At 45.9% G+C, this 14,727-nt stretch overlaps 1 protein-coding gene across 2 annotated transcripts in view; it reads left to right on the top strand.

The window, feature by feature from the left end:
• The window catches only part of LOC137433742 (myosin-7), an 82,284-nt gene extending 69,953 nt beyond the window's left edge, over positions 1–12,331 (top strand). The window contains exons 42-44 of one of the 2 annotated variants that reach the window (XM_068126016.2): positions 975–1,109; positions 1,227–1,310; positions 12,060–12,331. In XM_068126016.2, the coding sequence (XP_067982117.2) occupies positions 975–1,109; positions 1,227–1,310; positions 12,060–12,074 (234 nt within the window). In that variant the 3' untranslated portion in view covers positions 12,075–12,331. The remainder of the gene's footprint in view (positions 1–974; positions 1,110–1,226; positions 1,311–12,059) is intronic. The other variant, XM_068126017.2, reaches the window with a different exon arrangement.
• The last annotated feature ends 2,396 nt before the right edge of the window (positions 12,332–14,727 follow it).

Below are 14,727 nucleotides of genomic sequence, written 5' to 3'. Positions count from 1 at the left end.
TTTTCAGAAGTTAAGTTACCTTACTCGCCAGCTGACCCATTTGCTAGCGGAGGCCATTTTTTCAGAAGGTACCTTACTCGCCAGCTGACCCATTTGCTAGGGGACACCATTTTTTCAGAAGGTACCTTACTCGTGAGCTGACCCATTTGCTAGCGGACGCCATTTTTTCAGAAGGTACCTTACTCGCCAGCTGACCCATTTGCTAGCGGACGCCATTTTTTCAGAAGGTACCTTACTCGCCAGCTGACCCATTTGCTAGCGGACGCCATTTTTTCAGAAGGTACCTTACTCGCCAGCTGACCCATTTGCTAGCGGACGCCATTTTTTCAGAAGGTACCTTACTCGCCAGCTGACCCATTTGCTAGGGGACACCATTTTTTCAGAAGGTACCTTGCTCACTAGCTGACCCATTTGCTAGCGGACGCCATTTTTTCAGAAGGTACCTTACTCGCCAGCTGACCCATTTGCTAGCGGACGCCATTTTTTCAGGGGACACCTTACTCGGCAGCTGACGTATAACGGACATTAACGACTCCTCAGTACTTTCCCAAAAATTAGGCCATCATGTTCTGGTACGTCGCAGACCGAATTCCTAAATCCTGCCCGGAGGGGGGGGGGGGGGGGGCACTTTGTTATTGTTGTTGTTGTTTCGTATGTATCCTATGGCTGCTGATTGCATCATTTTCTGAAAGCATCTGTGCCGCTGATGCAGTGCCCCTGTCACCAGTAAACTTGTACTCACTTCGCCGACCTTGGTAGGGTGACAAGTTGTGTCAACCCACCTGATGTTAATTCAGTGGCACGACAGGGGTTCGAACTCAAGACCCTAAATTCTTAAGGCAGCCATGTAAACCGTTATGCCAACAGCAGGCCTATGGGGGCACTGCAACGGCAGCACAACCTTACCTCTGTTCAAAATGAAATTGGGCTCAGATAAGCATTCTCGAGATGAATTGCGTGGTTTTGCCTCGCAGGAGGAACAAGCGAACATGAACCTGACCAAGTACCGGAAGCTGCAGCACGAGCTGGACGACGCGAGCGAGAGGGCGGACATGGCTGAATCACAAGTCAACAAACTGCGCAGCAAGTCCAAAGAATTTGGAATGAAGGTGACGAAGTCTCAGCTTTGCCTCATTTTGTTTGCATCTTGAAAGATGCATTTTGTGTTTGGGAAAATTGTAAGGGTGGGGGGGGAAAAACGAAACACCTTTTCCTATCAACCTTAGGCCTCTTCATACCAAATCACCCATTCGGCACAAGAAAGTCACTATCAAGCCAAGTCGACAAGAAGCGCAGAGCATTCCAGCTTTGTAAGTTGTCACCGCCATGGCGTTGGTGAGGTGTACCGGTACAATTACTGCCAATCGGGTAGTTTCGGTGTAAAAGAAATCTGGTTGAAGGGCCGAGGATATGAAAACATTTTTCACTTTCTCATTTGAACATTGCTCATTATGGTTTTCAAAATCTCTAACCAAAATATAAAACCTCATTATGCCTGCACTCAAATGGCTACAATCATCAACCCATGTCTCGCTGTCATTTGTCAAAATAATTGTGGGAAAGATTTGATGTGGTGGGGGGAGAGGAGCGGGGAAGTTGAGGTGTGTGTGCAATGGAAAACGATATAATATATCGTTTACCTGGGGGGAGGGGTGGATAACACACTGTGTGTCCACTATGACAAGTTATCTTATTATAATAGAGCAAACGTATAAGGTTATGTTTGTTTATATGCGACCAAATAGTCTTCTTCAAAAAAAAAAAAAATTAACACCCAAAACACAGTCCGTGAACCCTTAATTACGTGTAGACTGCTGAGACCCCTCAGACCTTTGACGACCCTTTAAGTCCCCCAAGACCCATAAGACCATCAAGACCCCTGAAGACCCAAAATACCCTTAAAGACCCAAAACACCCTGAAGACCCAAAATACCCCGAAGACCCAAAACACCCAAAACAACCCAAAAGACCCCAAAGACCCAAAAGACACTGAAGACCCCAAAGACCCTGAAGACCCAAACCACCCCAAAGACCCAAAATACCCCAAAGACCCAAAATACCCTCAAAGGCCCAGAGGATCCAAAAGACCCTGAAGACCCAAATGGCCCTGAAGACCCAAATGGCCCTGAAGACCCAAATGGCCATGAAGACCCAAAAGACCCTGAAGACCCAAAAGACACTGAAATGGTCAAAGATGCCTATCCCTCCGAAACGACACATGGTGAGGCACGCGGAGCACGCCGAGTCACGCTAGTAACTACAATTGCACTCAGTAGAACATGTTATACAGTCAGACTCCAATATTCATGGGGGATACTGTTCCTGGAAAATCCGCGAATAGCAAAACCGCGAATATGGGGCATTGCTTCAATGGAAAAAGGGGGGATAGGTTCCCGAGTCACGAAAAGCCACGAATAGAGAGGACCAAACCGCAAACGGCGAGGCAAAATACGCGAATGGTGACGCAAATCCCGAGAATGTCGACGATAATCGGCGAAGGTCAATGAACCTCCCGGAAACGGCGAGACAAAACCCGTGAATGTCGGCAATAATCCACGAATGTCTATGAAAATCCGCGAATGAATGCCGTGCCATTGTTTAAATGGGGAAAAGGGAGACAGCTAATTGCACTTATAGATACTGTGGAGTGTTTTCATTCTGTACAATAACTCGCAGGAATGACGTGTTATGCAGCTGGTGGGATATCCCGTGAAGCAATGTTTACCTGTGAACGGTGGACACGTGAAGCTGTTCACAGTGTGAATGACGGGATATCCCACGAAAGCCGTGAAAACGTGAAACACACGGCAGCAAACGCAGGAGCAGGTCATGCTCGCGGTTCGTAGATTTTTTTTGCGTATGTCCAGCTGCTTTATGCATGACTGCTGAAAGATGGGTTTTATATATACTGTATATCAAGCTGTCGACTCATGAAAAAAAAATTGCGCCCCTGAAAAACAGCGAATTCGCGGAACACAGCCGCGAATAGGAAAAAAACGGCGATTTCGCGTAACACAGCCGCGAATAGGAAAAAAACGGCGATTTCGCGTAACACAGCCGCGAATAGGAAAAAGAAAACCGCATTTCACGGAACACGGCCACAAATAGAAAAAAACCCGCGAATATTGAGGAACACAGCCGCGAATAGGAAAGCAAAACCGAGATTTTGCGGAACACGGACGCGAATAGGACAAAAACCCCGCAATTTCGCGGAACACGGCCACAAATAGAAAAACACCTGTGAATTCACGAAACACAGCCGTGAATAGGAAAAAGAAAACCGCGATTTCGTGGAACACGGCCACAAATAGAAAAACACCTGTGAATTCGGGGGACACAGCCGCGATTAGGAAAAAGAAAACCGCGATTTCGCGGAACACGGCCACAAATAGAAAAACACCTGTGAATTCACGGAACACAGCCGCAAATAGGAAAAAAAAACTCGCGATTTCACAGAACAGGGCCGCGAATAGGAAAAAAACCCCTTCGTGATTTAGTGGAACACGGCCACAAATACAAAAAACACCCACAAATTAGCGGGACACTTCCGCGAATAGAGAAACACGTCGCATTTTAACACCTGTGAATACGCAGAACCCGCGAATAGCAGAACCCGCAAATAGCAAAACTGCGAATAGCGGGGTCCAACTGTATATCATTTTGAAATTTCATGTTACATACCGTTTTTGTCCCTATCTCTCAATTTGTGAAAAATCACTTTAAAAAAAAAACATTGGATCCAATTCCGGATCTTCACCAAAATTTTATCAACTCATCCATGTGACACACCCAACCTGTCGACCAAGTTTTGTCCGGATCCAGCCACAACGTTTTGAGATTTATCGTTACTGAGATACAAACAAACATGAAAGACGTCATGCAGAGCAGGATACTTGCCAAATCCCTAAAACAAATTTGACTTTAAAAATAATTGGTCATTGAATTCATTGACCTGATTTGCAAATCCTGTTAAAATTTCAAGTCAATCGGATGAAAATTGAAGATTTTAGAAATTTCACTTAAGTCGTTGATCTTTGGCATTTGTTGACATTTTGGCCAATGTGGACCTCAAAAATAATTGGTCATTGAATTCAGCGACGTGATATGTTAATCCTCTTCAAATTTTAAGTCAATCGGATGAAAATGGGGGATTTTAGAAATTTGACCTTAGTTGTTCACCTTTGGCCCATCCATGTTGGCCTTTTAACCTCAAAATCAATAGGCTTCTTGCTTATGAGCAACTCCACAATTTGGTGACGTTACGGTGATCAAAACGTGAGCCAATGCCAGGGTGATGAAAACGTGAGCCAAGGCAAGGATTATGAAAACGTGAGCCAATGCAAGGATTATGAAAACGTGAGCCAATGCTTGGGTGATGAAAACGTGAGCCAAGGCAAGGATTATGAAAACGTGAGCCAATGCAAGGATTATGAAAACGTGAGCCAATGCTTGGGTGATGAAAACGTGAGCCGATGTCAGGGTGATGAAAACGTGAACGAATGATAGGATGATGAAAACGTGAGCCAATGCTAGGGGGATGAAAATGTGAGCTAATGCATTGATGATGAAAACGTGAGCCAAGGCAAGGGTGATCAAAACGTGAGCCAAGGCAAGGATAATGAAAACGTGAGCCAATGCTAGGGTGATAAAAACGTGAGCCAATGCTAGGGTGATGAAAACGTGAGCCAATGCTTGGGTGATGAAAACGTGAGGCAATGTGAGGGTGAAGAAAACGTGAGCTAATGCTAGTATGATGAAAACGTGAGCTAATGCGAGGATGATGAAAACGTGAGTCAATGCTGGGATGATGAAACCGTGAGCTAATGCTAGGATGATGAAACCGTGAGCTAATGCTAGGATGATGAAAACGTGAGCCAATGCTTGGGTGATGAAAACGTGAGCCAAGGCAAGGGTGATGAAAACGTGAGCCAAGGCAAGGATGATGAAAACGTGAGCCAATGCTAGGGTGATAAAAACGTGAGCCAATGCTCGGGTGATGAAAATGTGAGCCAATGCTTGGGTGATGAAAACTTGAGCCAATGTGAGGGTGAAGAAAACGTGAGCTAATGCTGGGATGATGCAAACGTGAGCCAATGCGAGGGTGATAACGTGAGCTAATGCAAGGATGATGAAACCGTGAGCTAATGCTAGGATGATGAAAACGTGAGCCAATGCTAGGGTGATGAAAACGTGAGCCAATGCTAAGGTGATAACGTGGGCTAATGCGAGGATAATGAAAACGTGAGCCAATGCTAGGATGATGAAAACGTGAGCCAATGCTAGGATGATGAAAACGTGAGCCAATGTGAGGGTGATGAAAACATGAGCCAATGTGAGGGTGATGAAAACGTGAGCTAATGCGAGGGTGATGAAAACGTGAGCCAATGTGAGGGTGATGAAAACGTGAGCCAATGTGAGGGTGATGAAAACGTGAGCCAATGTGAGGGTGATGAAAACGTGAGCCAATGTGAGGGTGATGAAAACGTGAGCCAATGTGAGGGTGATGAAAACGTGAGCCAATGTGAGGGTGATGAAAACGTGAGCCAATGTGAGGGTGATGAAAACGTGAGTCAGAAGTGTGTGCATCCATTCTTGGATTGGCGAGCATAAAAATATAATGGATAAGTACTGATAAGGAAGTTGGTGAAGAAGTGATGTATTAAATCCTATGTAATTACTGATCTAATTAGTTCAGAGATTGTAGATTGAAGAATCATCAGGCAATCAGATATGGATCCTTTTTATGAATCGTATGATATTTGACATATTCTACATGGTAACTGAGCATCAGTAAATGTAAGAGAGGACGGAAGTGAAGCTGGTTTGTCGAATCGGGTTTCAATAGGATGGGCAGCGATCATTTCGATGTTGACTGTAGTCCAGGAATCTGCAGTCTAGGAATCTGCAGTTTAGGAATCTGCAGTCTAGAAATCTGCAGTCTAGGAATCTGCAGTCTTGGAATCTGCAGTCTTGGAATCTGCAGTCTAGGAATCTGCAGTCTAGGAATCTGCAGTCTAGGAATCTGCAGTCTAGGAATCTGCAGTCTAGGAATCTGCAGTCTAGGAATCTGCAGTCTAAGAATATGCAGTCTTGGAATCTGCAGTCTAGGAATCTGGTCTAGGAATCCACAGTCTATGAATCCGCAGTCTTGGAATCCGCAGTCTAGGAATCTGCAGTCTAGGAATCTGCAGTCTAGGAATCTGCAGTCTAGGAATCTACAGTCTAGGAATCTGCAGTCTAGGAATCTGCAGTCTTGGAATCTGCAGTCTAGGAATCTGCAGTCTAGGAATCTGCAGTCTATGAATCCGCAGTCTTGGAATCCGCAGTCTAGGAATCTGCAGTCTAGGAATCTGCAGTCTTGGAATCTGCAGTCTAGGAATCTGCAGTCTAGGAATCTGCAGTCTAGGAATCTGCAGTCTAGGAATCTGCAGTCTAGGAATCTGCAGTCTAGGAATCTGCAGTCTAGGAATCTGCAGTCTAGGAATCTGCAGTCTAGGAATCTGCAGTCTAGGAATCTGCAGTCTAGGAATCTGCAGTCTAGGAATCTGCAGTCTAGGAATCTGCAGTCTAGGAATCTGCAGTCTTGGAATCTGCAGTCTAGGAATCTGCAGTCTAGGAATCCGCAGTCTATGAATCCGCAGTCTTGGAATCCGCAGTCTAGGAATCCGCAGTCTAGGAATCTGCAGTCTTGGAATCTGCAGTCTAGGAATCTGCAGTCTAGGAATCTGCAGTCTAGGAATCTGCAGTCTAGGAATCTGCAGTCTTGGAATCTGCAGTCTAGGAATCTGCAGTCTAGGAATCTGCAGTCTAGGAATCTGCAGTCTAGGAATCTGCAGTCTAGGAATCTGCAGTCTTGGAATCTGCAGTCTAGGAATCTGCAGTCTAGGAATCTGCAGTCTTGGAATCTGCAGTCTAGGAATCTGCAGTCTAGGAATCTGCAGTCTAGGAATCTGCAGTCTAGGAATCTGCAGTCTAGGAATCTGCAGTCTAGGAATCTGCAGTCTAGGAATATGCAGTCTTGGAATCTGCAGTCTAGGAATCTGCAGTCTAGGAATCTGCAGTCTAGGAATATGCAGTCTTGGAATCTGCAGTCTAGGAATCTGCAGTCTAGGAATCTGCAGTCTAGGAATATGCAGTCTAGGAATCTGCAGTCTTGGAATCTGCAGTCTAGGAATCTGCAGTCTAGGAATCTGCAGTCTAGGAATATGCAGTCTTGGAATATGCAGTCTAGGAATCTGCAGTCTAGGAATCTGCAGTCTAGGAATCTGCAGTCTAGGAATCTGCAGTCTAGGAATCTGCAGTCTAGGAATCTGCAGTCTAGGAATCTGCAGTCTAGGAATCTGCAGTCTTGGAATCTGCAGTGTAGGAATCTGCAGTGTAGGAATCTGCAGTGTAGGAATCTGCAGTGTAGGAATCTGCAGTCTAGGAATCTGCAGTCTAGGAATCTGCAGTCTAGGAATCTGCAGTCTAGGAATATGCAGTCTTGGAATCTGCAGTCTAGGAATCTGCAGTCTAGGATTCTGCAGTCTAGGAATCTGCAGTCTACGAACTCCAGGGTCCATTTGCAGTCTAGGAATGTGCAGTCTACGAACTCCATGGCCCATCTGCAGTCTAGGAATCTGCAGTCTACGAACTCCAGCGCCCATTTGCAGTCTATGAATCTGCAGTTTAGGAACTCCAGGGCCCATCTGCAGTCTACGAACTCCATGGCCCATCTGCAGTCTAGGAATCTGCAGTCTACGAACTCCAGGGCCCATCTGCAGTCTACGAACTCCAGGGTCCATTTGCAGTCTAGGAATCTGCAGTCTACGAACTCCAGGGCCCATCTGCAGTCTAGAAACACCAGGGCCCATCTGCAGTCTACGAACTCCAGGGTCCATCTGCAGTCTAGAAACACCAGGGCCCATCTGCAGTCTACGAACTCCAGGGTCCATCTGCAGTCTAGAAACACCAGGGCCCATCTGCAGTCTACGAACTCCAGGGTCCATTTGCAGTCTAGGAATCTGCAGTCTACGAACACCAGGGTCCATTTGCAGTCTAGGAATCGAAGTTGACTGTCAAGCGATATGAAGATCAAATGATAGTGTCAAGCATGATGTCTGTTAAATGTGGGACTTGTTAGGATAGAGAACGGGGGCAGGGATGCAATGTTCAGCGGCAGGTATGGAAATACAGTCCTTCCGGCTCATGTGGAACCGAGTCGATGGAGGCAGAGGTGTTTTGTATCATTGAGGCACATCAGAAGTCAACGTAAACGGCTCATTTGAGGAGCAAAGTGTAAGGGCAGTTTTTATGGATCCGCCGTTGCGAGAAATATTGCAAGAGTGGGTTGTACCCCAGATTCTGGACTTTATAAAAATCAAGTAAAGTTAACCAAGCAAAGAAGACACATCCTGCTTGGTAACCAATCAACATGATGTCATCCCCTAAGGGGCAGCCTGTTAACACTATTCACAAATAGGTTGCAGATCTCGGGGTTTAATATGACTTTCTGACCCCAAAATGCTTATACCTGGCAGGGCTTGCTGCTTGCAAAATAGAATGTTTTGCGAATATGAACTTATGCGTTTAACCTCCTCTTCCTAGAAAGACCGTGTCAAACTTGTATGAACCGAATAGCGCCACCAGGTGAGCTTTGCGTGATTGAAGTCTCAAGGAGGCATTTGGACACACGAGTATAATTAATACAGGTAGGACGAGGTTATTAGGAATTTCAAGGACTGTAGTAGACAATTTGGACAAATGTGGAGTTCGAGTCCGAAGTCACAGTCATCACGACCTTTTGGTTCAAATGGGAATACCAAACGTGCCATCCCAAATGAACTCGAGACACCCAGCATGCCACCGACACCGTGTCATAGTGAGGTGTGCTTATGGCGACATGAGGTCACATGGAACTATGTAGAAGAAAAGATGTCCTTACGCAATCCCATTTATGCATTGTGGCAATAAAGCTCCAGGCCTAAATTATTGATAAATATTTTGCTTTTCTGAATAATTAGACGTATGTCTTGCTGAAAATTAGCCTTTTTGAGGAAGTACCTAACCCAGTATTCCTGGAGTCACTAGAAACAGTCCTGGGTGGTCCCTTTTGAGGAAGCACCTAACCCAGTATTCCTGGAGTCAATAGAAACAGTCCTGGTAGGTCCCTTTTGAGGAAGCACCTAACCCAGTATTCCTGGAGTCACTAGAAACAGTCCTGGTAGGTCCCTTTTGAGGAAGCACCTAACCCAATATTCCTGGAGTCACTAGAAACAGTCCTGGTAGGTCCCTTTTGAGGAAGCACCTAACCCAGTATTCCTGGAGTCACTAGAAACAGTCCTGGTAGGTCCCTTTTAAGGAAGCACCTAATCCAGTATTCCTGGAGTCACTAGAAACAGTCCTAGTAGGTCCCTTTTAAGGAAGCACCTAACCCAATATTCCTGGAGTCACTAGAAACAGTCCTGGTAGGTCCCTTTTGAGGAAGCACCTAACCCAGTATTCCTGGAGTCACTAGAAACAGTCCTGGTAGGTCCCTTTTGAGGAAGTACCTAACCCAGTATTCCTGGAGTCACTAGAAACAGTCCTGGGTGGTCCCTTTTGAGGAAGTACCTAACCCAGTATTCCTGGAGTCACTACAAACAGTCCTGGTAGGTCCCTTTTGAGGAAGTACCTAACCCAGTATTCCTGGAGTCACTAGAAACAGTCCTGGTAGGTCCCTTTTGAGGAAGCACCTAACCCAGTATTTCTGGAGTCACTAGAAACAGTCCTGGTAGGTCCCTTTTGAGGAAGCACCTAACCCAGTATTCCTGGAGTCACTAGAAACAGTCCTGGTAGGTCCCTTTTAAGGAAGCACCTAACCCAGTATTCCTGGAGTCACTAGAAACAGTCCTAGTAGGTCCCTTTTGAGGAAGCACCTAACCCAGTATTCCTGGAGTCACTAGAAACAGTCCTGGTAGGTCCCTTTTAAGGAAGCACCTAACCCAGTATTCCTGGAGTCACTACAAACAGTCCTGGTCGGTCCCTTTTGAGGAAGCACCTAACCCAGTATTCCTGGAGTCACTAGAAACAGTCCTGGGTGGTCCCTTTTGAGGAAGTACCTAACCCAGTATTCCTGGAGTCACTAGAAACAGTCCTGGGTGGTCCCTTTTGAGGAAGTACCTAACCCAGTATTCCTGGAGTCACTAGAAACAGTCCTGGTAGGTCCCTTTTGAGGAAGTACCTAACCCAGTATTCCTGGAGTCACAACAAACAGTCCTGGTAGGTCCCTTTTGAGGAAGTACCTAACCCAGTATTCCTGGAGTCACTACAAACAGTCCTGGTAGGTCCCTTTTGAGGAAGCACCTAACCCAGTATTCCTGGAGTCACTAGAAACAGTCCTGGTAGGTCCCTTTTGAGGAAGCACCTAACCCAGTATTCCTGGAGTCACTAGAAACAGTCCTGGTAGGTCCCTTTTGAGGAAGCACCTAACCCAGTATTCCTGGAGTCACTAGAAACAGTCCTGGTAGGTCCCTTTTAAGGAAGCACCTAACCCAGTATTCCTGGAGTCACTAGAAACAGTCCTAGTAGGTCCCTTTTGAGGAAGCACCTAACCCAGTATTCCTGGAGTCACTAGAAACAGTCCTGGTAGGTCCCTTTTAAGGAAGCACCTAACCCAGTATTCCTGGAGTCACTACAAACAGTCCTGGTCGGTCCCTTTTGAGGAAGTACCTAACCCAGTATTCCTGGAGTCACTAGAAACAGTCCTGGGTGGTCCCTTTTGAGGAAGTACCTAACCCAGTATTCCTGGAGTCACTACAAACAGTCCTGGTAGGTCCCTTTTGAGGAAGTACCTAACCCAGTATTCCTGGAGTCGCTAGAAACAGTCCTGGTAGGTCCCTTTTGAGGAAGCACCTAACCCAGTATTCCTGGAGTCACTACAAACAGTCCTGGTCGGTCCCTTTTGAGGAAGTACCTAACCCAGTATTCCTGGAGTCACTAGAAACAGTCCTGGTAGGTCCCTTTTGAGGAAGTACCTAACCCAGTATTCCTGGAGTCGCTAGAAACAGTCCTGGTAGGTCCCTTTTGAGGAAGCACCTAACCCAGTATTCCTGGAGTCACTACAAACAGTCCTGGTCGGTCCCTTTTGAGGAAGTACCTAACCCAGTATTCCTGGAGTCACTAGAAACAGTCCTGGTAGGTCCCTTTTGAGGAAGTACCTAACCCAGTATTCCTGGAGTCACTAGAAACAGTCCTGGGTGGTCCCTTTTGAGGAAGTACCTAACCCAGTATTCCTGGAGTCACTAGAAACAGTCCTGGTAGGTCCCTTTTGAGGAAGTACCTAACCCAGTATTCCTGGAGTCGCTAGAAACAGTCCTGGTAGGTCCCTTTTGAGGAAGCACCTAACCCAGTATTCCTGGAGTCACTACAAACAGTCCTGGTCGGTCCCTTTTGAGGAAGTACCTAACCCAGTGTTCCTGGAGTCACTAGAAACAGTCCTGGTAGGTCCATTTTGCATCGCTGGGAAATGTCAGGGACAATGAGAACCGTCCCCTGAATATTTGCCAAAAAGTGGAAAATCGCATCCAGGTGTGAATGAGCTTTTTGTGTATAAAAGTAACAAGTTTCTCAATAAGCAGTTGTGAGCGAGGGAAGCAAGCACCGGAACTAGCAAGCTTGAGTTAGGAAGTGTAAATGGGGGTAATGAAGATCATGGGTTGTGACATGAGGTAGCGGTGCCCCTGCTTCCTTGAAGCCCTAAAAGGAAGAGTGGGATAGAACGGCCTCTGGAAGACGATCCCACAGATGGGAGAAGCGAGGAATAAAAGAGTAGAAATGTTCTTCGGCTTTCTTGAGAACAATATTAAGCATTTTTTAAATGGTAAAGAACGGCTCAATACGTGCTCAACCAGGTGGACGTCCTGAACCAAGACCCAAACTCTTGGCAAGATTTTCAGGTGGAAAGATGTCTGCCTGCCCATAGTAATAAAATACTGTACTGTACTGTACAATAATTCTTTATTTTCACAGAAATGATTACATTCCCTTGTACTTGTCTGACTGGTTCACAAAAATGTACTGAATACACTTCTTTGTTGCAGAAATTGGAAGAGTGAACGCGCTGATAATCTAAAATCCTCAAGATGTCCGTACCATCACATCCTCAAGATGTCCGTACCATCACATCCTCAAGATGTCCGTACCATCACATCCTCAAGATGTCCGTACCATCACATCCTCAAGATGTCCGTACCATCACATCCTGAAATGCCATTTTGGGAGAAGCATTTCAAGCAAGCCGGATAATTCGGTTGCAATGTAATTAGTAATTTTATGCATGTTATATCATAAAAATAAAACTGCAACAGGTCAATTGTACGGCTACTTCATCGGATCCTAGATGTAAAACATTGACAACATTTATATACGGGGACATGGAGGTAACAAAATGCAACGGAGGAAGAAGAAAAATCAAGGAGAGGTAATATGATAGGATGGAAGGCTGGGAGACGAGAGGAACTGGGGGAAGAGAAGATTTTAGAAAAACAATATATAGAATGCTGTCTGTCTGTCTGTCTGTCCAACCCTGAAACACGAAAATACTCACACGGTGAAAAAAAGAGTACTTCATATGGTAAAAGTAAAATTTGTTTCAAATTAATCCAAACCTATGGGAAAATTGGAAAAAAAATCAAACAAACATCAAATTTAACCCGGGTGGTGTATAGGCAACAGACTGCTGCCTCAACCGCTTCTGGGATTTTATTCTTCATGGTGGAGAAATATATAAGCTCCCATTTTTGAGTTCTCTCAACCAACCAGAACATGAATAAAGGGCTTCTTCTTCTTCCTCCTTTTTTTTTTTTTTACATCATGGTAATTTTACCACGGGCTTCAGCTAGTATGACATACTTGTGGGAAAGGGTGGGTGCGGACATTTTTGCATTGTGTATACTGTAGGCCTACTAAGTAGCTGGCCTACATGCACAAAGTAGTAAAACAAGCAATCTCTAGGACAGGTTTACAGAGTGCATTTTAGCTCACCTGGAGCGAACTTCAGGGGAGCGTATGCGATGGCGTGTCGTCCGTCAGTCTGTCCGTCCGTCAGTCCGTCCGTCCGTCCGTCCGTCCGTAAACACTTGCAACTTCTTCTCCAAAACCGCTGACGGGATTGCAACCAAATTTGGCACAAATTATATTTGTTGTGTTGCGACTAAAGTTTGTTCATGGCATTAAAAAAAAAGTCGAGGTTTGAGGGGGTTTATTGGGGTCAAAGTGGATCCAGGTTTGACCCCCAAAAATAGGAATTTGCTTTTTCCTCTGAAACTACACACAATATTTCGATGAAACTTCACCACAACCTTCATCACCCGTGATGTACCGAAGTTTGTTCAAGGCATTTTTTTCCTTTTTTTGTATACATAATCGAGGCTCGTGAAAGAGCTAACATTTATCACACAAACAAATCAAACAGACAAACAAAATATATAAAAAGAGGGAGCGGTAGACAAGATGGGGAGAGAAGGGGAAGCACATAAACACAACATTTGAGAGCAGGGACATCGGGAATGTGTGGGAGGGAGGGGGATTGGGGGGAGGCGGCGTGGGAATGGGGGTGGGGGGAGGTGGGAGAAGTATAAAACACAAGGACACCAAGGACTTACAGGAAATAAGTTGGTATTTCAAAAAAGAGGATTTGGGGTGAAATTAGCGGGGGTAGAAAAGATCAAGGTTTTGGATGGGGGAAGATAAGAGATGGTGGTGAACAGCTGTTTTAAAGACCTGGAGGGTGGAGTGGGATTGAAGAGAGTGAGGGAGTTTGTTTCAGAGGCAGGAGAAAAGAGGAATGAAGGAGTGAAGGTGAGCAGAGAGTCTTGATTTTGGCAGTTTAACCATTAGAGGGTTGCAGGCAGATCTTGTGTGACCTGTAGGAATATTTGGGGGACAGAGCCCAGAGAGAGCTGGGGGGGGCAAGGCCAGAGAGGAGTCGGTAGAAGACGGAAAGACCACCAACCTGCCTGCGGTGAGTAAGTGAAAGGCCCTCGGAGGTAGCTTCATCGCAGGAGATTCCAATGATTCTGAACGCTTTGGTTTCAACAGCGTGAAGACGAGCTAGGTGTGAGGCAGGAGCACCAGCCCAGAGGGGAGAGCAGTATTCCATTGAGCTGCGGATGAAAGCCTTGTACGTGGTGAGGAGCTCAGGTGTGCCAAGGAAGGACTTCGCACGACGGAGGATGCCCAGTCGGCGACTGGCTTTGGAGGCCAGATTTGAAATGTAGTTTTCCCAGGGAAGATCATGGCAGATAGTGAGACCCAAAAGCTTGAGTGACAGAACGTCTTGGAGAGGATTATTCAGAAAGTAGATGGGAGGGTTGTCCAGTCGGTCTTTTCGGAGAGACATCGTAAGAGTGTGAGATTTGTCAGGATTGAAAGACATGTTCCACTTGTTTGCCCAGTCTGTGATTTTGTCCAGGTCTGCAGAGAGTGAGGAGGCTGCAGACTGCCGATCTGAGGGATGAGGAATGGAGCGACAGAGAGTAGAGTCGTCAGCAAAGAGATAGAGAGGATTTTCAAGAGAGTCAGAGAGATCATTGATGAAGACCAGAAAAAGCACAGGGCCCAGAACACTGCCTTGGGGAACTCCAGCCTGAACAGGAAGGGGAGATGAGAGAAACCCATTCAGGGCCACACGTTGACTACGACCACAGAGTTGACCACATTTTAAAAAAGCGATGTCTAAGGGGGTTTACTGGGGGTCAAAGTGGGTCC

This window comes from Myxine glutinosa, chromosome 10 (assembly GCF_964187855.1).
Source record: "Myxine glutinosa chromosome 10, kmMyxGlut1.1, whole genome shotgun sequence".
NCBI lineage: Eukaryota > Metazoa > Chordata > Myxini > Myxiniformes > Myxinidae > Myxine > Myxine glutinosa.
The sequence above is the reverse complement of the archived record's forward strand: the minus strand, read 5'-3'. Positions and strand labels throughout refer to the sequence as shown.